General features: G+C 40.5%; 1 protein-coding gene across 1 annotated transcript; it reads right to left on the bottom strand.

Annotated features, from left to right (window-relative positions):
* Positions 1 to 20,415, bottom strand: MYL10 (myosin light chain 10). Its single transcript, XM_015881030.3, has 7 exons — positions 20,369 to 20,415; positions 12,700 to 12,786; positions 10,171 to 10,246; positions 8,631 to 8,735; positions 5,322 to 5,400; positions 987 to 1,035; positions 1 to 237 (listed from the first exon to the last, which is right to left on the bottom strand). The coding sequence occupies exons 1-7, from the start codon at positions 20,369 to 20,371 to the stop codon at positions 139 to 141; spliced, it is 498 nt and encodes a 165-aa protein (XP_015736516.1). The 5' UTR covers positions 20,372 to 20,415; the 3' UTR covers positions 1 to 138.
* Between the last annotated feature and the right edge of the window lie 5,940 nt (positions 20,416 to 26,355).

The following is a 26,355-nucleotide window of genomic DNA, read 5'->3' as shown; positions in this document are numbered from 1 at the left end:
TCTAATTTCACTTGCTTTATTGGTTCTCTTCTGATGACCACAAGGCTTCACATACTGAATGTTCAGCCTTTTGTCTTGCACAGAAAAGCACAATGAAATAAGTTGGTGCATCATCACAGGAGAAGCTCATCTTTCATTCTAGTCTTTCTCCTCACCATGGGTGATAACATAACAGAGGTTCTTATAGTCAAGATTACCAGAGACATCTGGAGGGAAAGCAGCAAACATCTGGTTGATCTGCCAAGCAAACAGGAGATAAGTATTACAAACACGGGACTGCAGGACAGGAACAAGTACTGCTTCTCCTTTTCAGTCCATTTCAGCTCCCTTCTGGCCTCATTTGTTAATTACTATGGAAAAATGTTCTGTAGTTTCAGTAAGATTGAAAGAGGAGTTAGGGCAAAACTGCTTAACACAGTCTTGTTCAAATCAAAGTTCTCTATCAAATAGCTCTCCCTAAAGTCCAGATAAGCCCTGACTAAGTAATGTATTCCAGTCTGTGCCCCAATTTGGTCCTGCCATGAACAAACTTCACTCAATCTCTTCTTCTGAAAAGAAAGTCCCCCTAAATTCCTCCCAGCCATCAGAATCCATGTTCAGTCTCACACAAACCATGAAGTCAGTGCCTCCTTTCCCTCCTTTCAGAATTCATTTCAGATTTCAAACAAAATAACTCTCACAGAAATGGAAAACAGATCACAGTCCCCACCCAAATACATTTGAACTCTAGTAAATTCATTGCCCAGCTCACCATAGGAAGGAACAGCAAGAGATAGGACATGCTTACACTTGGATGGAAGTCCAAGGAGTCTGTTTGACTTTGGTTTAGCCATGGAACTATTCACAAGAGATGCTTTGAATTGTTCCTAATTGCTAAAGCTGGCATCAGCCTTCTCTCAGGCTGGAATTGAGCTGTATTCATGCATTTATAGAGGGGCAAATGCTGGAGAGACATCCCAATTTTGAGTAAGGCAGAAGGTCCTTACCTCTTCTTGACTGAACCGGTCTGCTTGTGTCATAAGCATTTCTTTGATGCTGTGCAAATAAAATGAAATAACCTGATTAAAGGGTGATAATGACACATGACAATTCAGATGGCGAGGTCCTTCCTGAAGTTGCATGAAAGGAAATCTGTGTGACTGCATAAATTAGAGCTGTTAATCCTTATGTGATATTGTAAAAGATTTTCTGCGGGCACACATCAGTGTCAGTGCCTCGCTCTGCCAACTTATTTTGCTTTTGTGACATTTTATAGAGGTTTAAAATTGTTTCAGGTTATTACTCTAATTGTAATACAGCAATTTTTTATGCTTATCTTAACCTAAAACGGTATGTTTTCTCACTTGCTCTTTAAAGTTTGGATCACTTAACAAAACCAAAAGAGAGAATATTTTCTGTAAAATCTGAGGATGAAAGGAACAGAGCATGAAATAAGAAAGAGGACTTGAAAGAGAACTCCAACAGCTATTCCAAATCATCATCTGAGAGTCCCTTTATTTGCATGCACTTATTCCCAGAGGAGACTGTGAAACTCTGTGAGACCTGTTGTATTTCACAGTGCAAGATCTTGATCTGGAGTTACAGAACTGTAACAAGGAGCTTATCCACACACAATCTGCATTCTATGCAATTACATCAAAGAGAATATTTTGGGGACAGATTCTCAGCTGATTTACCCTCTGTTTTCAAACCCATTGCAGAAACTCAGTTAAGCGTGTAATTTTTTTAACCTAATTGCATAGGTGAACAGGAATGTCAATCCAAACCCTTTGGACAGAATGACTGCATCACTTATTTGGAAGGGTAGAAAGAGAAAACAGGAAAAGGAAGGTTCTGGGTAATGTATAAGAATCTTACCCACAAGGCCAAGCATGGAAATATTCTGGTAAGTTCTGGAAAATACTCTGAAGTCACAGAGAGAGCTTAAGCTACCCTGCATGTTTTCTTTGCAGTACTTTCCCATGCTTCTCACTTAGCAAAGTCTTCCTTCACCTCTTCCTCTCATATTGCCATTTCTGTCTTGATGTGCTGGTATTTGTTATATGACTGCATTTCTTGATGTGGAACTCCTAAATGATCTCTGGTTGGGGGAACAGAGAGGTGATTCTCATCGATGTAAATTGATCATTGGATGTATGTGTGCTGGAACAAACAGCATCAGCAAATGTAAATAGGAAGTGTGATCCAGGAAGGAGCTTGGTGAATAGAAGGAAGCACTTACAGCACTTTTGTTAGAAGTCACAATAAACTTCATCAGAAACAGGACTGAATTAAAAAGAGATCTGGGCGTGATGTATCTTCTACTTACATGCTTGAAGTATTTAGGGGAAAAGATCAAATATCTAATTATAATGTTCTGATGCATAGCCCAGCAGGCTCTGGCACAGTCACAAGGAAGAAGGACTGAGTTAAGGATCTATGCACATTTTCCATTATTTATTTTATAGGGAAATGAACGCTCACCATTTCCAAAGCAAGAGATTATGAACTTTTTTCTTTCTTTATGTATCTTTTTTAAAGACTACTTGTTTCTAAAAAAAATAAATAAATTAATTAAAAAAAAATCAAAGTCTTCTGGGCAAAAAGGATTCATTTGCCTTGTTGTGGTTGTCTAAATGCTATCTCTTGTCCTGCCTGACTACAGTTCCTTCTCCAGTTGTGAATATTTTGTTGCCTCCTTGTATTTTCAAAACATTTTCCCTTGTAAAAGCTCTGGGACACTTCGTTATTCCCCTGGGATTTCCCTTCACACATTGTTTTCTCTGGAATAAAGAAGGTGAGTTAGAGCAAGCAGTGCTCTACAGCTATGATGAGAAACATTCCCAGCTCAACCAGAGCAATCTCCAAAGAACCCAAATGTGTTTGTGCTCTCTGGGTCCATTTTCATCTGGTACAAATCTGTAAAGTTTTATTGGCATCAGCATTAGACACAGTTGATGTTTGCGTGACTCACTTTGTCCAGTGAATGGCATTTAGAACTGAATCATCTAACCTTTCCAAAAGCAATGCCAGTTTATACCAGCTGAGAATCTGATCTAAAACACTTTTTCTTTTTGACATCATGCTAGAGGAAGGACTTTATGTGTGGTATAATGATGCAGACAAACATAGTCTGTCATTGAATTTGGAAGTGAGTTATAAACTCCCAAAGCTTCTGGAAAGGTTAGAAGGCTCCATCCCAGCTACCATCAAATGGACTAAGTGAGTCATTTCCAGACTAGAGGTGAAAACACGCAGAGGGAAGAGCCATAAAAATCCCCAGAAGGATGTTAACTCCATGGACATAAAAAGAAGTTCTGATTAAAAGGTCAGTGTGACTGCTTTAGGAGAGGAACATTCCAGGATTATGTTTTTTTTCATATGGAGAAATATTATTTATTAGTATAAACCGTCATATTGAAAGGGCTGCATGAGCCAACGTAAAAATTATTTCAAAACCTTCAAATGTCTGAATTTTGGAAGCAAATGAATAGAAATTAAACCTCAAAGACATTCATGGAATTGATTTAATGGTTTGCTCTGTAATGATCAACAATACCCTCGGGTCTAATAAGTAAACATTATGCTCTGTTGTGGTGATGAACTGAAACAATTGTCTAATGTTAGCAGTGTAATGGGGGTGGGAACAAGGTTGACCTTTTCCATTAAGTTAAAAAAAAAAGTATTTTTCTCTCATCTTCATTTTGGAGTGTGATTCTGCATTCCTAATTCGCCCCAAACTTCAACTGACTTCCAGCATCTGAGGAATGCAGAACTGGATGCAGGGTGGCAAGCTGCAGATTTTGTATGAGGGACATGGTTACAGATAGTGGTGGGAAATGCAACATTTCATGGGTTTTGTATCATCAGAACATTGTATTTCATGGTTGTGATTTCACTACCGTGTGATCTGGCCTATTAGACAGCAGGCTACATTTTATTCTATTCATGTTTGAGTCACTTCTGGTGTGTTACCAAGAGCGTTCTTCCCATGCTATTTGATAACATGAACCTCAAAGCAATCAGAACAACTGTTAACCCTCTGTTCCTTCCTGTTGTTTACTACATCCACTTGTTGCATCTTGATTTAATGAATTTGGAAGTCCTTTAGTGAAAATATTGTCTCGTGGATTTGTTTTTTCACACTGCTTACCATAACAAGGACTCCAAAATATCCATAATAGGACTCTCATACCCACTGGGAATTAAGTGCCAGTGTCATTAAAAAAAAAAAACAAACAACAACAAAACATATTGGTAATGGAAGGAAATACTGTACACGATTTTCCTATTTTAACTAACTTCATGAGACACTGGTAATTGCAGGTTATGTACTGGAACACTCCACCTCAGGTGTGCTGGTGACAGGCTCAGTTTTCATTTACCTTATTGTGACATTAACAGAGTTCTTTGATGCAAATAGGATTTTCTAACCCATGGGTCCCTAGTAAGCTTCTTGCTCACATTATGCTTTAGCAAACTTACCTGAACTGGCTGCCACAGTAATGGTACAGTCCCCAAATTCACCATGGAATTTAGGCATATGCATAAATCAAGGCACATAAAGCATTTCACCAGGGCCATGGGTCAGGATTCCTCATACACTTCCCTGATTTGGTATCATTTATCTCATTTACCTGAATGTCTGCTTACACCATTTGGAGCGTATAAGAAGGATTTACATTTGTGCAATTAGCACTTAAAGTCCTTTCACCCCGCTCTCTTCGTTTAACAGGTTATGAATACAAATGAGGTCCTGCCTCCTTATTTAAATAATAGCTATATTGATAATAGTTGCCATATTATTTATAGTATTATTTGCTTTGGCTCTCAGCATATCTAGTGGAAATTTACAGTAAATTCTTATCTAGAAGCAGAGGCTCAAACAGTAAACATATAACAAGTAAAATGTTTTTACTAAAACCATGTCCCAGAGTTAATTAAATTGATCACTTTTTTAAAAGGGGGACTAGATTTCCCATTTCAGTTAAGCACTCTGACAGTCAGGCACCAGACATTCATTTTATTTTTACATATGGAGTTAATCTACAAAGAGTCATGTGTTGATTTATATCCAGACCTTCAAAAAAAGGCTATCTAATGGCCTACATGTGATTATATTTCCGTTGCCTCTTGCAATGTCTGAAGACAATAACATCTCTTTTTAGTATACAAATACATTTGTACAATAGTCCAGTCTTTTAACTCTGGCTTACAAAGCCTGCCTGTCTCTTAAAATGCTGTGAAAATATATATGTATATAGCTTTTAAGGAGTTCTTTAAACTTGTGATATTTGTTATTATTAATAATAATATTTTAAAGGACCTTGAAATAAACTTACTAGTCTGCCTTTATGTGGCCTTTCCCTTCTGGGTCGAAAATCTTAAAAGCATTCAGAATGGTTTCTTCTGGGTCCGTGCCTAAAATTAATGAAAGATAATTTAGGAGCCTGGGTTATCTATATCTGCTGAATACTTGGTATGTAATAATTGCATTCACTGGAGAACACAGCGAAATGGAGAATTCTGCAGTTGTAGGTTTGCAGACAAAGGTTCCTTAAGTCGGCAGCATTTGTCATGTCAGATAAACAATAGAGGTGAATAGTTCAGTGCTCAGAAGCTTTAAAATAATAACTCATATATATTCTGTGTCTGCAGGAGAGAAAACTTCCAGGAACTGGTCTCCAATATCACTACCCAGAGGATTAGTGGCTTTCAGAAATGAAAATATAACAAACTGTTTCCCTCACTGGCTTCCTTTAATCCTGTACTGAATGTTCCTTGCAAAAACACTTTTTGATGTTACTTGTTCTTCACTATATAGAGAAGAGCTTACTTCTCTCACTAAATAAAGCTCATCGTAGAATCTGTGTATCAGTGGAATGCAATGGAAGCAGGATGATCAATGTGAAATGGTGATTGGCTCTTATGTTCTGTATCATGCTTCCACTTAAGCATCTTTTTACAGCAACACAGTAAGGGTTATTTGTATGAACCGGATGGTTTAAAGCACTGGACTGTGGCTCCAAGATTTTGCCTCTGCTTATAGCTGGGCCACAAACTTTGGTATAACTTTAATTTCTCTGCTCCTCTGCTCCCAGCAATAAAATGAAAGTAAGAGTCTTCATTTTCTTTCATTCTTTATCTGTCCCATCTATTTAGATTGCAACAAATAAATAAATAAATAAAAATGCATCAAAGAATAGATTTCACAGTGCCTTCAGCCTGACTGGGATTTTTGGCTATTCTATAATACTGTAGATTCTGAGTATTCTCATTTACAGTTTCTACCCACACCAAAAGATATCCTACATGCTCTGATTTGGCTGTTTCTCAGTATTTCAAAACAGTACAGTAGTATAATATAAATCATTCATAACTTCAGGAAATCAAATTCACAGGCTGCTACATTGACACATGAAGTTATTTGGGATGCTGAAATGGTGAAAATGTGATTTAAAAACAAAGGGTTAGTACCCAAAGAATCCATTGCTATTTAAATTTATGTTGCAAAGTTTGACAGAGAGAGAACCAGAGCAGAAACCCAGGCATGATTCTCTGATTTAACAGCTCAACTACATATACTGCTGACATCTCCTGGGTTTTCTCTGTAATCATAAGGATTATTAGTAGAATCTTGGTAGATATGATGGTCACTGAGCAGAAGTCTATATGGGCTCCTTCTGGTCATACAATGTCCACATATATCCTTCCAGTTTAGATGCAGTGTATTCATTCTACAATGAATAGATAATCAATATAATGAGCACTGGTACTTAATGAGTGCTTTGGTTGTTCTGTGAACAGAAACTTTTTCCATCTCTGAGGACAGGTCTGCATTTAAAGTAGTCACCACTGTGTGGGGGATTGTTTTTTTTTCCTCCTTACTGTGTTTTACATTTTCTGCTCTGTCATACCCTTGGACTTTGGCTTTGAAGAGAAGCAATGCAGCAGGCATTCTTTATTGATTAGCTGGTAAATAAAGTGGTTTCTTTGATGTGCGGCATCTCTGTTTTCTGTACAAATTGTATTATTCTGACTCCCCGTAGAAACAGCTCCATGTGGTTGGCATTAACATAAACTGAGTTTTGTTAGCTGTTCATCTGGCATCATAATCTCTACATACAAAGCTAAAGCTCGTCCGAAAAAATCCCAGCTTCCCCTTTATGACAGAAATCAATTATAGCACAACAAATTTTACTTAGAAAGCACCTTTCACCAAATTCTCTGAGTGGTATTTAGCTAATAAAGAGCGTTGCAAAATTGCCATATCCACTTCCTCTAGCCTTTTTTCCCTTTCTAATTGCACTACAAAGGCTCTTCATCCCAATTAGTTTTGATTGGGAATGTGCAGTCTTTTGGCTCTGCTTCCTTTGCATGACAAACCCAACCAGAAGGGCATGACAAGCACAGCTGTGATTTTCCCTTCACCAAATGGAAAGAACAAAAACCTTTCTTCTCTTCTAGTAGCCAACAGGAAACCTGCGAACAAGAGGGGCATGCTTTACCATTCACCTTCCTGTGCTGGCACCGGTTTCAGGCCACACAATTGGCAGGGCCAGTCTCTGCCAGCCCCAGCAGTCATAAGAGGCAAGAGAGAAGAGGGGGAAGGAGGAACAGCTCGCCTTCATGCTCCATGAGATCATAAGCAACACAAATATACAGTAATGTGCAGCAGCACAACCCATCAGAAACAGCTGTGTATCCCAGAAGGAAGATCATGGAGCAGGGCACTGACTGCTTTGCAGGATGGTATCCAGAATGTAAAGGTGTGGGTACCACTGTGGTCAAGATAGAGTGGTATCTGGGTAATACAGTCCAAGGCTTTCACCTATATCTGATGCTCACATGAAAATGGCCAGAGACTTCTCTTGGGTTCACACGACTTTATAATTTTCAGACACGTTCAGTATCAAAGATATGAGTAAATTACCAGCTTCCACACAGAATTTAGTACCTGTGTTTTCTGAACTCACTACAGTCATTCTTATATATTCTGTAGCAATGGGCCAAATTCCTTTTTTCTATCATTCTAAATCCACTGAGATTAAATTAGTTCAATATATTCATTCAGTAGGAGTTATTCTGCAAAATCTTCATTCAACTTAAGCCAGTATCTTAATTACCACTGACCTCAAGTGAAAGCAAGCCTGGGCTGCTAAGTTACTGATGTAAGAGATAATGGGGGATACCATGATGCTTCTTCATGCCCTGTAACTACAAAGATAGTGCAGAGGTCATGTATACATAATGAACCAAAGGAGTGCAGAAAAGTTTTTCATAGAAATGCTGATGACAGTTTTAAACCATCTAACACTGGGAGGAATACCAGCATATTGTGAGCAACAGACCTCAGCCTAAAAGCTGCAGCTGGTGTTGCAGTGTGTCCGGGCAGCCATGATTTCATTACTTTCTAGACCTCAGCTCGCTACTTCCATGTTAGCTTATGCAGGCTGAAATCACTCCTTTGATTTGTCCTCTGGACCATCCCTCTGCCTTTTCATACTTCATCTCTGTCTGCAAAAATGGAGATCACTCCTTGCCTTTAAGCGTTGTTCCGTGGGTACATTATTATAATTTGCAAGGTTCTGAGATATTTCAGTGCTGAGCATCTTTGACAGATACCTGTCCAACCCCCCAAAGGTACTTACCTTTCAGTTTTTCCCCAAACATCGTAAGAAAGACAGTGAAGTTAATGGGACCTGGCGCCTCCTTCACCATGTCTTCTAGCTCTTCATTCTTGACATTCAGACGACCTGCAGCAGAGATCATTTTTCATAATAAATCCCAAATTGTGTTTCAAAAAACAATTCCCATTCATCTCCTCCCACTGGGGAGCTCAGGGCTCTGTGTAACTTCACTAATAACATGGTGGAACACAAATCTAGAATACTCCAATGCATTCTGATGTGGAATACAGATCAAAAGATAGAAAAAAGGAGTAAGAGGGATAAATGATGCAGTCCAGGCCAGCAGCAGACCAAAGAAGGGGCTACTTTCAATTAAATTCTTTTTCATTTTATTTGTTGTTGTTTTTGTGTGTTTTTTCTTTTAACCTCAGGTGAAAAACAGACTGTGTTGATATTAATATAGCAGAGTTTAAATGTGACTGATGTGGATCCAAAGTCTCAGGCTTTGCCCTCCTGTATATTGAGATGCTGAGATGAGTAGAGAGCAAATGGATGAGTTGAGAGTCCTATTCCTTCCCCAACACTGAACTGGACTGTTGAGAATTTAGAATCCAGCATCCCTACTTAAACTGAGAGGTAATTTGCTGTGAATGTACCTTATAAGCATCGAAGAGCTTCACTGAACATGAAGGATAGCAGAATGTGGCCTTAAGAAATAAATATTTCAGGGCAACAGTAGCTAGAGGCCAAAGTTTGCAAACTTCTTTGTCACAATAAAGAGTTCAGGAGCTTCTGCTCTTTGCACTGACTCTACAGCAGTCTGATTCCACCCCAGGGAGCACTAGAGATTCTTATCAAACTCTTTTTAATAAGATCCAGATGGCAAAAGCCCAAATGCCTACATCACTGTTCAAGCCTCAAATGTTGCAACACGGATACGGCTTCATGTTAGGGCTCATGAGCATTCTGATTTTCCCTTTTCTTGGGAAGTTTTTCTTTGATATGCTTGATGTTATCAGGTTTGTAATGCACATGAAATGGACAGTACCTAATCTCATGACATGCACATTCCACTCCACATCAACGCACAGCAGCACAGAACCTCACATGAAGTCTTCCTGCTTTGGTGTGGGCAGAGGGGCAGTTAGTCCATGACAAGAACGTTAATGGGTAGATATTGCATGACTCTTAGATAAAAACGGTGCAGCTTGTGAAGCCTGGCTTCAGAAGCAAATCAGAAATGCCTGGCATGGACCCCAACTTGGGTGGGCTTTTTATGAAATAGTTGCAGGGGAGGGATCAGTGCCTTTGGAGAGCTGCCAGCTGCACAGCTCTGTAGCACCCGCCAGTGAGTCCCAGAGAGACCTTCGTTTAGTGTCTGAAAGATGCTGCTCGGGAGATATTCCAGCTGGAACTCCGTAGTCAAGATAGCAACTACCATAAAGGAAGAAGATCAAACTGAACAGGTTTCCTTTTGCCTTCTGTACCTCGTTATTTCCCCAACTAATTCGAATACAAACCACTGTTTCTTTAAGGTATTTAATTATTACTACCAGCTTACCTAGCGCAGCGAATGTGTCTCTCAAGTCTGCTTTATCAATAAAGCCATCCCTGTTCTGATCCATGATGGTAAATGCCTGTTGGAAGAAAATAGGCAACTTATTGTCATATTGCATGGAACACTGCTACAGTCACATGCTAACAATACAGAGGAGTGTTATGCTGTAAAGAATATTTAACATCCTTTGATTCATCCACACCATGCCACTTTCCTCACTTTCAACACATTGCTGTACCTTGGCAAGGGGCTTAATTAAACCCACCCAAACTTCTTATAAAATTAATACTCAGTGCAGCATGCAGCTGGGCAAAGCCAATGCTGACAGCTCCTTCCATTCGGGCTTTAACCCATAAATTCTGAATTAGTAGCTATTCCTGTGTGTTTTGTATGCTTCCCATATCTTTTTCCTTTGCTCAGCTACCATATTCTGTAAAACATTTAATTATTGTAAATAGTTCTCTGTTGTTGAGAAAAAGTCTTTTTCCTCTGGGCTTCAAGATGATCCTTCATACACAGACAGCTGAATTTCCAAAAGCACTGAGAAATGTAGGATTCACAGTACTGTTTATTCACAGTTTATTTCCCTTTTCAATAAATTGCATCCATCAGCCTATATTCTGTGCTCTGACTGACCTTGATACTTGACCTTAAATATTTCTTGTCAAGCAAAATTCAACTTCTGATAAAAATCAAACATTCCTTTCCCAGCCAGCTAACTGCTTATCTGTCCATCTATTTACCTATCTGTACGTCTGTCATTTGCTGCTATCACACTTCTAATGTTTCATTGATTTTGAAAGATTTTAATGACCTGAAATTCCCCTGGATATACTATGGGGAGTATCAGCAGAACCAGGCACATCTCTGAAGCTGGTTATCTGTCAGATGTGCACATCAATATGAGCGTGTATCTTTACAATGAGATTATGTTTGTTTCAGGGTTATCATGAAAATCAGCCAGTTTTTCAACCAGTCCACTCAAGTAACTTTCGGAGTTCACTGCTCTACAGGATGCATCTTTTTCCACAACTGTATTATAATCAACATATATTTAACCAGTTTGATCTCCAGTTTCTTACAGAGCCCCACTGCTCACATTCCAGTTTGCCGTGTGGTAACTTGCAGGATGCATGTTCCCAACCCTTCATTTACCTGCCAAGCCACCAGCTAATAAAAAAATCAAGCTCAACTCTTTTTTTGTTGAGAAAGCAGCCCCCCAATCTGGAAGAAAGAATGAAATGCCAAGACCAAAGCAGAACCCAGCAAAACCATGGAAGAGAAGAAGAGTGTCAGGCATGTATCTTAATGGGTGAAATCTCTGTGTAATACTGTTCTGATAAAAAAATGACTTATCAGCTGAAATGCATTATTAGTTCCAAGTAGGCAGTCTTTAAACATAGCATGGCCTTGATTTTTAACTGGACCTCACCACTGCTTTGTGACTTTGCCATTATTCCACCACCATCCTCAGAAATGTTCTAAGTAGCATCTTATTTAGAGTAGTTCAAAAATAACATTCTGACCAATTGCTCTTTCTGATGGCAGGTCTTCAAGCAGTAGTCCCCCCCAGTAGTTCATTTGTTCTCATTCACCACTGAGCTTTACTGATGAGAATCCTCATGAAAAGTAAAGTTGAAATCCACATACAGCAATTGAAATGGCAGCTATTTATCAAATTGGAAACTGCTTTGGAGATGTGAGTTAATAAAAAAATGAGGAAAGAAATAATTTAAAGTTACAAATCTGTGGAAAATGTGATGGTACCACTGATATTTAAAATGCCCATTTGAAGAAAAAAGGGAAGAAAAAAAAAAGCCTAAACTCATCAAATTATTTGTTTTTATTTATGCACCAGCTCACAAGCCAGCTAATTAGGTTTGCCTCATCACAGGTACTTGATCAAAGAATCCATAAAGCATGGAATACCAATTCTCTGGGAGCTAAAAGATGCTCAATTTGTTAACCTCAACACATTGCTTTATTTTATGGGCATTTATGGAGAAAGTTGGCTGAGGATTTTCTGGTATTTTGGTTTCTAGTTTGTGGGCAGTATTAGATGGGCACAGAATATTTCTGTTACCACTGTGGAACAGTCCAGGAATTAATGACCTGATTCAACACAACATCTCCATTCAGGATAATACTTGAGCATGCGAGATTATTGGTATTTAAAACAGCACTTAAACTTAACTTTAAATGTATGCCCAGGTATTTTCCTGAATCAGGGCTAAAGTGGATGAGATAATTTTCCTTTATTAAGTTTTTCAGTGCTCGGGTTTTTGTAAGTAAGCCTGGAACTTGAAACAGGAGATGCAGGGAGAGACAGAATGAATGAAAGAAGGAATGAAGGAAAGAACAAACAAACACACAAGGAAAATGATATACCAGCCAAAACCACAGAGATGATTCAGAAAACAACTGTGTGTTCTCTTAAAGCAGATGGAGAATTGAATAAGGATTACAAACAAAACCTATGTTATTCATTAGTAATGACAGGAGACTATAGAAAACAGAAGAATAGTGACCAACTTCTTTGAACTCCTGGATCTGGGTTTGTTCAAACATAGAGAATACATTGGAACCACCTTCTATCTTCTTCTTTGCCTTTTTTGGAGCCTGTAACACAAATAAGAAGATCAAATATATATTACCTCGTCTGTTTATCATGAAAACAAATTCCATCTCTTAAAGAAGGTAAAATATATACAGGCACGTAATACAAGATGATTGTGTTTTGTGTTTTTTAATTCAACCCACAACAGATATTCACATAGACAAAAGTGGGGTAAAATATGCTGCTTTAGTTACAGCTGAATTTCTCACTGAGGCTTCCCGCCATTCCCCTGCTCTAGACTGGAACCTGGAAGTTTGTGTAAGGAGGGACATCTTGTCTGTGCTGCACTAAAGAGGTGAGGGACCCAAAGTGTGACTCTGGGTATCACAACTGCTTTTTCCTTGGGCAGAACCTCCTATGCCAGATCATGCACCAGAGACTATTCCCCCTCCTGTGCTGGCTTTGCAGAGCTCTGAACTATGGGAGGAGCAATTTAAGTTGCTGTTGTCTCTTCGTCTTAGAGTACGAAGTTAAATTCCCAACCTGTTATTCTTGAGAAATGCAAGCAGTGAAGGTAAGTCCCCATACAAAGTCCTTCTTCCCAGGTCCCATGTTGGGACAGGCAGCCAGACTCCAACATTAGGCCCTGCAAATTGACTTAGAAAAGTTTAAAAGTCTGCTTTGTCTGGACCAACACCAAATTCTTCTTATGTAGGAATGCCTTTTATACTTGGAGAAGAGTTTATATTCTCACACTGACCTATGATATCACGGTATGTTACCTTACCAGCACATACATTTAGAATACTCAAGATAGTTATCATCAATAAAAGTGCTTTAATCACTGTTCTTTAGTCAGAAGACTGAGACACAGAAAGACTTGGGAGAGAGCTGTGATGTTATCTAAGAATCCAGCACTCACTGGAAATCAGTCAGAACCAGACAACCTCACATGTGTCTGAACAAGGGCCCAACCAGCTCACCTGCCCAAGACAATACAGTTTTTGTTTTCCAGTGAAGAACAGAACCTGTGATTCCTATGGATTACAGACACGTTCTAACCACAGCATTATCTTTACTTGGGGAAGGATAATGAACCACACCGCTGCCTTTTGACTTCCCTTCCAGATGGATTCTTTTCTTTATCATTTCTACTCTTGCATTTCATCATCACAGTCCCACCCGATTCTCAAGTCGTGGAAAATCAGTCTTAGTTAGTTTGGGCTATTCTGCATGAAACAGAAGGGAACTTCTGCTGTCTGTGAAAGTTCCAATTCAATACTGATTTCAAATATCCCAAGGAGCATAGCAGCTCAAGGAAATATTCCCACCTGGTTCTGTTTGAAGTATACATTGTCTGATCAACTTAATTTGCCAGGCAGATTTCTGCGCTCAGCTCATTCTGCTTCAGATCCCAGGTTGAAAATTAGGGCTGTGGTAGACATTCACCCACATGTCCACACTCCAGACCTGTCAGTCTCTAACCTGCTGATGCAAAGCAGTCAAATCTGAAAATAGGAATGGAAACGAGGGGGGGGAAAAGTGGTTTTAGAGAGGAGAAAAATAAGGACTGAGAGTCACCGCAGGTGTGGAAAAAAGAAAAGGTGAATAAGTGGATTATTTCATAAATGTAGAAATATTGATTTTGGAATAAATAGATTCCCTTTTCCTCCTCCATATGAAATAAGTGTTATTTTGAGCAGTAATGGGCAGTCATCCACATAACATGAGGTGCCTGGTGGAGGTTTTCAGCACTTCCAGATTGACTGGAAATACTAAGGACAACCCTAAGTTTTTACAGGGCATTTGTTCCTCAAAGCAAAAAGAAAGCAGATGCTACCCAGCGGAACGCATTGCAGACTGTGTGGGGGAGCTGACCACACAGCCTCAGCCCTTGGGATGGGGCAGTGAAACCGGTGCTCCTGTACTCACTTACAAAGGCAAAACATGCTCTACCACTGTCATGTTCTGCTCCGCTGTGACCAAATACAGCATCCATTTTCAGCATGACAAGTATACTGGCAAGCAACCTGCATCCTTTTGAACTGGCACCACAGTGAGGAACAGGAGGCTCCAGCTCCAGGTTTTGTTCACTTTAAATGCCAAACATTGGCAATGCCTCCACTGTTTCTCACTTTAGCAGGTCTTCTGTGATATAAGGCTTTAAGCAAGGATTGTTGCAGTAGGAAAGAGTCACACAAACCCAAAAGCTGTAGCTCATTATCTGTCAAAAACAGATCAACAAAAACACCCCAAACAGCCTCAAAATTTCTTAAGTTAGCGAAGTCCTATTCAAGGCAAAAAAAGACTGAAGACCATCCAGAGAAATTAATCTCAACACAATATTTGTTCAATGCTTCTCTCTGGTTCATCATTTCCAGGGCTGATAAAGGAGATCTGTGTCCATTGGGCTCTATCCATCTTTTGAAGGTCTGGCTGGAGATCTATTTATGGTCCACTCACTTGTGGAATGGGGCTGAGACCACCAATACAATTCACAGGGTTAAGAAACAGCTGTCGGATGGAATGGCTTTCAGCTAAGTATTCTGGTATCTTGGATGATCAGTCTCCTCTCTTTTTGGATATGCAGAACTGGAAATGTAATTTATCCACTCTAAAAATCTCAAAAATTCACAATCACAGAAAGTGCAACTTGGTTTTTTGTGGCTGGTGGGTGTGAAGGTGGCACAAAGAGGAAGGCTCAGAGATATGGATGTGGACAGGAACTGAAAACAGAACCCTGTCACTGCTGTTCTGGTGGATCAAATAAAAGGCAGCTCTGGGAGAACAGAAATAGGTCTCTGGTGCTGCCTGACAACCCCAAACACACAATTTTTTTACTAATAGAATCAGGACTCTTAAAGAATTGTGCAGTAAAAAGCAACACAGAACTGAGCAAACGTGGTTTCTGAATGTCACAGTTTCATAAATTTAGTAGGTGACCTACAGAGGAGCAAGTGGGTGACTAATACATGATTGCTGCCTGCCTTGGTTTCCCCATTTGTAAAATGCAGAGTGCACCGAGCAGCACTCCGTGATGATAGCAGCTCTATCTTTGCAAAGTGTGCTTTGAGACTGACATACAAAACATGCCAGATGAGGAACTGAAGAGCTGGGGGTCCCCTGGGCTCAGATTCCAAGGCACAGCAGTGGGAAGAATGTTGCAACAACTGAACAAGCCTATTAATATTCCTGCCTGAGTGTATTAATCATCCCATTGTGAAGAAAACAACACTTCACTTTAGAAGAGAAACCGCAGGCTTGTTGCATATCACTCATTTGTCTTCCTAATGTTAGCACTCACTCAATTAGCCTGGATTTTAAAGGGTCTTTTTTTTTTTTTTTTCTTTTTTTTTCTTTTCTTTCTTTCTTTCTTTCTTTCTTTCTTTCTTTCTTTCTTTCTTTCTTTCTTTCTTTCTTTCTTTCTTTCTTTCTTTCTTTCTTTCTTTCTTTCTTTCTTTCTTTCTTTCTTTCTTTCTTTCTTTCTTTCTTTCTTTCTTTCTTTCTTTCTTTCTTCTTTCTTTCTTTCTTTCTTTCTTTCTTTCTTTCTTTCTTTCTTCTTTCTTTCTTTCTTTCTTTCTTCTTCCTTTCTTCCTTTCTTCCTTTCTTCCTTTCTTCCTTTCTTCCTTTCTTCCTTTCTTCCTTTCTTCCTTCTTCTTTCTTTCTTTCTTTCTTTCTTTCTTTCTTCTTTCTTTCTTTCTTTCTTTCTTTCTTTCTTTCTTTCTTTCTTTCTTTCTTTCTTTTTTTTTTTCTTTTTTTTTTTTCTTTTTTTTTTTTTCTTGTAAGCTTCAGTTTGTTTTAGAAGCTTTGAATGACAAATTGAGCCATACCAAAATGTGGCCCCAAAAAACCTCCACTGCACCAAGCACTTCCTTTGAGCTGCATTTCCTTCTCTGCATTTCTCCTGTGTGGCCGCATCAGGAGACAGAAAGGACAGGGACAGGGCAGTGACATGGGCAGCAGAAGCCACGAGTGCACGCTGCCTTTGCCTCTGTGAATGGAAGAGGAGGGATTCATTCTGTACACGATGTTGGGAGCAAGGGTGAGGTTTAAGTGCAGCAGAGTGACAAAACCTCTGATTTCAAAGTAACCTGCAAACAGAAGCAGTCAGGATATCCCAGAAAAGCAGGGAAGCACAGCCAAATGGCTGCAAAATAAAGAAGGTACAGCTGCTCCTTACACAGTGCCCTGGTGTGTGCAGATGTTCTTCTACCAGTGGGCAGTGGCCACCCCTGCCCTGTGTTTGTGCCAAGCAGGAGCATCTCCTCGAGCAGTCAGATAAAAAGGGCAGTACTCTGCCAGAATCCACATCTTTGGTTTGATTTGGCTTGGAGAGTTCAGCTCCCTCTTTGGTCCACTGCACCCTCAACCACTCAGAAAATACTCTAGGTAGGTACAGGTGACACAGTTTGATATTCCTGACAGCCTACGTTGAACCATAAACAGAAATACTTCCCCTCTTGGCAACTTATTGTGTTTTGTTCCACTTTTTTTTACCAAGGGGGGCACCGACCATTTCTGCTGATGACTGAGCAGGTCTCCTGGGAGGGAGCTCCTCAGAGAAGCACAGCAGATACGCTATTAAGAGCCTGATTTTGTTGTCTTGTACCTCTATACAACCATTATGTGCTCATTCTGCCCAGGGCAAAGTAGTCATAAGATACTAACAGCTTTAAACTGCATTGTTTCTCATTTTACACTTCCTTCCTTTGCAACTACATCTGTGACTACAGAGCAGACAGCAACATCCATCATCTTGCTCCGACTCCATCCCCTACTGTGATCTGCAGTATGATGCTAACTCTGTGTTACCATTACTTCTCCATCCATCATGCTCTCTCTGTAGTTTTCATCTACTCTGGGACCTCAGTGCTGACATTTCCCATCTCTGAGTTGTTTTCATCATCAAATCCAGCTTCTGGACCAAAAGTTACATCCTAGGCCCATCCGAAGGGTTTGTGGATTGTTGTTGCTGTTGTCGCAATAATTTACATTGTGTCTGCAACAAAGACCCCAGCTATGGAAAAGCCATCATATTTCAGTACAGATCAGGTTCCTTTTGTGGCAGGTGAGCAGCATTTGGGCAGCCCAGTGCACGCCCCTCGGGGAGCAGCATAACCTGCTCTAAGGGCACAATTTGCATTTCAAACAGGCAACAGCCTCAGATCATTCAAATAAAACCCCACGTTATCAGAGCTGAGAAACACAAGATCTTTTCATTACCTGCTCTGCACTCGCACCGATCCCTCCCTTCCCATCCTCGCTCCATTTCAGATGCAGTCCCAGCCTCCCACACATGCACAGACACACACACCTTTGATCCCTGCTAGATACAAAAATCTGTTGGCCCGCATCCTCCCTGCTTCCCGCGCCCGTTTGCTGCAGCATTCTCCTTTGCCCCACATAAAATCCCTTTCCAGTCTCCATTCTTTCCTCTGGCAGATGCACAGAGAACACTGCACGTCCCAGAAGCTGGGGAGCACCTCTCCAACTGCAGATTGCTCCACCCCTTGACCCAGAGCTCACCAAGCGCTTCCCCATCCTACAAACCTTTCCCAGCACCCCCACATCACCCTGCATCCCCTCCCCACCCACAGACACATACACACACACACTCACAGTCAAACACACTTTGTTTTCAGTGGGTGACATCAGCACTGCTTTGCAGTTTCAGTGCAGGTGGTACATTCCAGCAGCAAAGCAGGCTGTTTGATCAGAAGGCTGGCTGCTCTGGGGTACTGGATGCTTCCAGCTTGCTGGAGCTACAAGGTGTCACCAAGCTGAATGAAAACAGGAACATCTTGCACACCCTTCCCTCCCTCCTCCCACATTCCTCCTTCCCTCCTTTCTGTCCATGCAGACATTGCTGACCAAACATCACCAAAATACCCTGGAATTAGCAGAGAGCCGCAGACGGCGCTCAGGACTGAGCTCCATCACACTTGTGTGGTCTGCTAGTGCTGGAAAAATGCTCTCCCTGAACCCTGCCTCTCCCATTCTCATCAGCCCTGTATGTCAGAGCCTGGTAGCACTGCTTGACTTGTAATTATTTTTTACTATGCTGCTTTGTCTGCACTAATCCTTTGAAAGTAGCTTTAGTGCACATCTGAAATATTATGATGCTATAAAACCTCTGTAATATTTATAAATCCCATAAGACATCATAAAGAGAGGGGGAAAAAAAAACCTCCCCACAGAGTTCATCTAGCATAATTACATATACATTTCCCTCTGATTAATAAAAAATGATCACTTCCTTATGTAAAGATATTCTTCAGCTTTCTTTCATTTAAGGCTATTTTTTTCTTTCCATGTTAAATCTGTTTCATGTGTCCCTGTATAGTAAGGTACCTCAGAAGATATTTTCCCAAAACAAAAGGCGTGATGAAAAGAACCATCACAGAGAATCATCGGCTGAACTGGGAGTGAGGAAACAGAACAGTCTATTGCTATATTGTCACATCTCCTGATTTCACCATAGAAGGTCCTGAAATATCCTCAAACACTAAGCAGGCAGTGTGTCATCCCTCCAAACAGAAGGGAACTAGTAAATATATATATATTTTATAAAGAAAGAGAGAAAGAAAGGAGGAAGGAGACCCAGCCACCCCACCTCCAACAAGAGGGCTGGCTCACACCTCACTGAATCTGATTAAAGGGAAGCCTGAAAATACACAGCTGGAAAGGAGAGCACTGTCCATTTCTTAAACAGTGGTCAAGGACATGACTGGTGACTGTTGTTCTCATGGCACAGCCATTGACACTGGGCTTACAGACCGAATCTAGATCATACTTTAGTGTGTATATAATAAAAATGGCTTTGAATGGGGTTTTATCCTGCTCTTAGATCACATTCTTCACCTGTTTAAATGGGATCAGGTTTGAACTAAGTTTTGAAAAATGGTTTCATATACAACTCCCTCTCCAGCGTTCTCCAGTATCAACTATTCCTTAGCCTGAGGGAGCCACTGGGCAGCATTACACTAAGGCAGTCTGAAAAGGACCTGCAAGAAGGAGAAAATAAGATAAAATCACCAGCTTTTCCTTTCCTTTCTTTCTTTCTTTTTTAAAATTTTGGAGTCATTCCTCTGAATTTGCAAAGGATGAAGATAGAGCCCAGTCTGCCCACTGCCCCTCAGGCTGGAATTCTTTGCTCCTCAGAATCACATCAAATGCACCTTTGGTGCAGAGGGGCTGTTTGAGTGTGATCTAAAAGCCAGCAGTGAGCAAAGCAAAGATAAGACAAAGAAATCTCTGTGGTACTTCCTATTTCTCCCTCATCTCAAGAGCTACACAATTAAAATTAGAGAAATATCCCTTACTCTTCCCATCATGCCATAGCAGACCTTAGCACTAATTAACGCCAGCCATGCCAATCATCAGTAAATTAGCCTTGGAAAGAGATGCACAAGCTCTTCCCTTCAGCAGGCGCACCTGTGTTCCTTGCCTTACCCATTGTTAAACACACATAAAGTCCTTGGAAGTTCACAGCTCACTCGATGGGATGTATCTTCATTTCGGATGTGACATTAAGTAAGAGATGTCATGGGGTCCGATGTGATCATTACTGCTCTGTTAGAACTGTTACGGTCAGAAAGAAATATAGAGAAATAAAATGACAGACATGGAAAGAACAAAACCTACCATGCTGCTGCTTCTCCTCCTGTCCCTTCTCCGCCAACTAGTCAGCCAGCAAACACAATGCCAATTGCCTCTTTATATAGTGTCACCAAGGAACAAAAATACGTCTGCTCCAAGTTTAGACAATAGATGTAAGATTGGAAAAGTGCAGTAATTGGATCCCAATACCATTCCAAGCATCTGTTCCATGCACAGCTTTAGCTTTCACAGAAATAATGCAGGAGATAAGAGTAGGCAGTTGGGATACAACTGTACAGTGCTCACAATGCGCTACAGCTGAAGGGATTTTCCCACCTACTCCTAAGTAATGAGCACAGGGCATGCACTGAAAAGATCTTAAGAGAATATGGCACCCTGAAAATGTAGAAAGAAAACCACACTGCTTGAGAAACATGCAGAGGAAACGAGCAGTAAATCCTGAGCACTGAGAGGTCTGGTTGCTGCAGAGCACGGTGCAGCACTCAGATAAATGACTGAGGTTCTGTACAGGGGCAGCCAGAACTGGGAGGCATTCTGGGCAGACACTGCTCTGCAGATGCAAATAGAGAGGGGCAGATCAGGTTTGTTTTCCCAGAACTTATCCTGTATGTCTGAAATTCAGGAAAAACCAGATGGAGAGTGATGGACTGAAGTATGAAAGTAGGATGTACAGCAGTGACTGTGGTGTAGAGAGCGGGAGGAATCAGAGGGCAACACTAGAGCCACAAGGGCTGTCTCCCAGGGAATGCACGTGGACATTAATACATACACATTCCATCCGATTCATAAATCATTTATATTTGATTTATAGATATCAATGGTCCAGAACGTTAACCAGTTCAAACTGGTGTCATTCCACAGAAGTGAAATCATATCTCCTAACGGTCTAACAAGTGCCTGTGAGAATATCTACACAGGACAGCTGGTGCCTTAAAAACAGTAGCAACAACAGGAACGTGCACTTGCTTCAGAGTACATGAGTGCATCAATCACTGACCTCGACTCAGAAAAGTTGTTAACCAATTAGCTGAACTTTGGAGCAGACATATGCTGAAGCATCTAGCAGAACAAAGACCTTGTTCTTCCTCCAGGTCCAGCCCCTTGCAGTGCTGTCACCTCTAATCTTAGATTTGACTGCATGCTCTTCAGGGCAAAGACTGTTTTAGCTGTTATGAAGTACCTTGAACACCTACAGGGATAATTAAGCAATAAATAAGCACAATACAATACCTCTGGCTTTAGTGAAATTGTCTGGGATACAAACTGGAAGTCAGCTTAGTGCTCATTCTGACTTTCATGACAGAATACCATTACCTGGTGTAACACAGCACAAAAATAAACCCCTTGCATCACTTGCCTGCAAATACCCACTGTTAGCAGTGCCAGGTTTGTACATTATAGATCGGGTTTGGCAATCTGAAAAATTCAGAGCAAGGTTTTGGAAGGAAATCTTAGGGAATTTCACAGCTTTGGTGTAAGCAGTAGATACAGACTATTGTGCCCACTGATTTAGGTTCATATCCTTCAATTCTGTTAAGGACGTGCTTAACTTTAAGGAACAAACAGACCCACTCAAATCAGTCTAAAAGCTCACATACTGACATCCAATAATAAGGGTTTGTGTTTTTGCTCTAAGCCTAACAAGACAGCCAAATGAGCAGCAGCTTTGTCATTGAGTTCACTGGGCCCAGGATTCCATCCTGTGAATGTTGTGCCCTTTTTTGGAAGAACACTTGTCTTTTCATGCAGCCATTCCAGGAGTTTGTTCGAACCACTCTGTTAACAGATGCTCTGTGCTGTTTCTTTGGGAGTTTTGTTTTCTCTTATCTGCTGCATCATCAATCATCGTTATTGTCATCAATTTGTTCCTTAGTTTTCCAGCTTGATCCGCAGGCATTTTCCAATAGTGCATGTATTTTCTCCATTGATCTTTGTATTTTCACGGAATCTCTCCATTAAATAAATTTTTCCTAGCTGTTTTTTAAATGACATGACATGATAGGATAAAACCCACACAATACCGTGTATTTGTAATGTGGTGCAGTGAGAGAGCAGAGCCCTCTCTGCTTAGTCTATAAAACAAATCCACAGAGGAATTAAGGGAGACGTGCATCTTGGCTTTAAAGGTCTGCTTGCTTCTGCTACTGCCTCCAAATTATAGAGAGGCTCCAGACTGCAGAGGGGAGGGAGAGAAGAGGGGAATAACATAGGGACTGAAAAAAGAAAGGCTTGAATTTAATTGCCCTAAAAATTTCAATCATTCAATCTGATAATTAGAGAGCTGGCTGATTCAGAAGGCAATTTCATTTGGAAGGAAAAGAAAAAAAAGATAATAAAAAAAAAGAACCCAACAAGATAATTGATGCTAAGTGAATATTTTACCTGAAATATTAAATACCAAACTTAAGTCTGCCTCCAGGGCCCCTTCTGCTACCCCTTTTTGATCTGTCTTTCTACTTCTTTGTGTTTTCTGCTCACATGACTCAACAGAACAGGACACTCCTTTAGAAAATCAGATTGTCACAGGGATGGGCTTATTTAAACTGTGTGTGCTGTGAAGGAGACAATATAATGGTTTATTAGTAGAGAAAATAATAACAGGAAGTCTCCTGAGATCCAGGCTGGCTGCAAAACTCAGTGAGGTTTTCCAGTGTGGAGTCTGTGGCCGTAAGGTTTGGTTTCCTACAGGGGGTAACAGCTTTCTATATGAATCTAACAAGTAAAGGGTAACAGCTTTCTTTATGAACTGAACAATACTTGCCAGAGTGTTTCATTCTGGAGCCTCTGATGCTGCAAAATGCCACTTAAAGGTGGATCTCTGTGCTCACAGAGTGCTGTGGATGGCAGTGTCACAGGGGTCTGATTGCACACATCTCAGGATGGAAGCAGAGCTGGTTTATTGCACACTGCTCCAAAGGAATAACTGCTAAGTCTGTAATATTTAATGGCCTAATGAACAAGGACAGCATCTTATATACATCCTAAAGGAATGCAGCATACCTGGAAATTAAGTAGATGTTAACTTATGCTACATTTATAGATGGAGAAATTATAGAGAAAATACATGTGGCATTAGATTCTGGTATCGTGCTGTTCTGAATGCTTCCTGTGAGCCTTCTTCACACAAAACAGTCTCACTCTGTTGGCAACACAAATTTTCATCCTTAAAAAACCTTTTTAAAATGAGATTTCCTATTTATTACTGCTCAAGAAGACGACATCAAATGCATTCAAGAGCTTCTGCCTCTTGTGTCTTTGAGACCGATCATGAAAATGTTTCTGATCCTTATATCATTCACTTCCTAATAAGATAGTGACAATTCTGGTAGTACAAAGGGAAGCCAAGTGGAATGTAGCCACTTCCCTCAGGTCAGCAAGGACAGAAAAAGTCTCTAATGCTGAATATGTGACATAGGCAATATATAACAAGAACCTTTGTCAGTATTCCAGCTATTGTAGACTGAGTTTTGAAACACCTTCATACCACAACATTCCTCCTCTCATTCTGCACAGAGATTGTTTTCTTTCATGTGTTTCAATGGCACACCTCTCAAAGAAGACACAGGACAGCTAATCGTATTTGGGAACTGAAACCTACCATATGCTGCCAATAGGTAGGGACAACTCCCAAACATTTGGAAGAATAGCATCTCAGCTTTCATGCCAAAGGACTCCACTTTCTGTGCACTGACCATCTCTGTATCTATAAATATGTGTGTGTGTATTACTGTGTGGAACTTGGTGCTGAGGCTAAAGGTAGGGGCAGACACAGGGCTCACATGAGCCTCTTTCTGGCACCTCGCACTCTAGCAAAATGTACCTTGCTGAAATGCCAGCTTTTACTGTTCTCTGGCCACAATGTCTGTTTGCTCATTGTTGCATGCTACTAACATCCTCTAAGCCACAGATGTGCATTTATTTTGCAGGTGGAGAACAGATATACCCAGTGATTAATCCAAATGTAAATAGGAATGAACAGCAAAGCAGCAAATTGAAGCATTGTCTTGCCAGCCATTGGTCAGTGCCTCTCATGCTGCTCAATAGGCACAAAGGCAAGAACACCAGCTTCTTCAATCTAAGCCACCAGAAACTATCAAGATGAGGCAGATTTCAAGCCCTCTAGAGAATCTTAGCAACTTCTTGTAAACCATGAACTTTTATTACCTTAAATTAATGAGGAGCTCCCCCTCCCCTCAGAGCCAAGATGGTTCCCTTTTCCTTTGTCCATACAGTGGTTTTCTAAGCAACTGATTAAATTCCTGATACAGAGTACAGGTTACATGGTGCAGCTCAGAAAATTCATCTGCTAAGCTTGGTCTGATTACTGCATTTTGGAGGCTGGCAAAACAAGAAATCTCAGGAAAGTCATATGTTCATGCTGCGTGGAGCTTCTACATTTCAGGCACAGAAAGGGAAGAGTTATTACAGATACCTCTGCAGAACTTTAAATAAAAAGTGCAATTCCTGCTGAAAATCTTTTCTCTGTGTTGAACAGAGACACACAGACCAATCTGAAACAGCCAGGACTGCTGTAAGTGTTAATTATGTGGATTTGTTGTTCAGGACACTGAATCCAACCCTCCTTCTCTCCTTTTCTCATTTCCCCCTCCCTCTCAGAGAATTCATAGCCACTATCTAATCTGACAAAAACTGTGTTCTCTTTTATACTTGGAGGTCACTCTATGTTACTTACAGTGTGTTGCATTATGTCAAAAGGCATAACACAACATAATGAAAAGCAGACTAATATAACTCAACATGACATCAATGACATAATATGATGTGGCTACTGAGAAATGCACTGTTGTCATTGTTTTGTGTTTTCATCTGACACCTACTTGCTATTCCAGAATGGAGCATTTGTTGCAGAATTTGGGGAAGAAGGTTTTGGACTGAGCATGCCTGGTTCTGCTGCGCCTCTCATCATTTTTGCAGGGGGATCACTTCATTGGCTTTGTTGGGGTTCCTCCTCATTTGCAGTAGTAAGGATCAGGCTCTAAAAATCATCATGCACATAAATGCAATTACATTAGGAAAGCCATCAAGTTGGAAAGTGCAGCTCCTGGGAGTAGGAAAATGACAACATTGTTATAGTCCCTGTAACCTTAGCTCTGCCCTCTTGGGTAGCAAATGAGCCTGTACCATTTTTCCTGCAGGATGTCATTTCATTTTGCAAAAGTGTGCAGCAAAGCAGCTGTTCAATATTTCTTTTAACTTCATTACAGAGTCTGTGGTCCCATATCTCATTTGTTGCACATCAACTAAATCCTTTTGTGGGTTAGGTACTTTTCTTCTTCCTGTTTATATTTGCTTTTGTACTGTTCTAATTACCACAGTATATGCGTATTTCAAAACTGAGGCTAAATCTGTCTTCTCAACACACCTGAGAGACTTAGAAGCAGTTACTCCTTGCTTCAAAGACAGAGGGCAGAAGCACAAAAAGGTGTCTTACTTTGGGCCCAACAGAAAAATCTGTCATAGGAAGGCTGCAAACTCCCACTCTTTTGTATTATATCTCTTTTTCATTCCCTGGCTACTTTATGCTGCCTGGTTCCCCATTGGAAAAAGCAGACATAAGCTTTATTTGTAATAAAGCTTTATTTATAATAATAAATGAAGCTGTGACCTTCTGGAGCTACACTGTCTTTTTGCGCCACAGCTCTGCTTTGCTCTCTACTGAACAGAACCATAACAGAAGAGACTATGAGCAATGGTAACCAAAATAACTGATAGGCTGTAGTCGTGGAATCATAGAATTATTGAGGTTGAAAAGTCCAAGACCATCCAGTCAACCATCAACTGATCACCACCACATCACAAAACCATTTCACTCAGTGTGATATCTACCCATCCACTACCTCCCCAGGCAGCCTGTGCCAATGAAATCTACCTTTTAACTGAGGACCCCCTGTGCTATCATTCTGTTGGCTGGTGACATGTCCTGACCTGCTGTTTGGCTCACTTAGCTAGCTAACCTATTTTATGTTCCCAGATCTTCAAAACTTAGACAT

Source organism: Coturnix japonica, chromosome 22 (genome assembly GCF_054131305.1).
Source record: "Coturnix japonica strain WE chromosome 22, WE-NBRP24, whole genome shotgun sequence".
In the NCBI taxonomy this organism is placed as follows: Eukaryota; Metazoa; Chordata; class Aves; order Galliformes; family Phasianidae; genus Coturnix; species Coturnix japonica.
The sequence above is the reverse complement of the archived record's forward strand: the minus strand, read 5'-3'. Positions and strand labels throughout refer to the sequence as shown.

Bases quoted from the DNA above. Each gene is read 5' to 3' on its own strand.
- MYL10 (XM_015881030.3), bottom strand. The intron at 10,247-12,699 runs GTTGGTCACTAT...TTCTTCCAACAG, and splicing joins AGATCCAGGAGTTCAAAGAA to GCATTTACCATCATGGATCA. The intron at 8,736-10,170 runs GTAAGCTGGTAG...TCTCTGCTGCAG, and splicing joins AGACACATTCGCTGCGCTAG to GTCGTCTGAATGTCAAGAAT.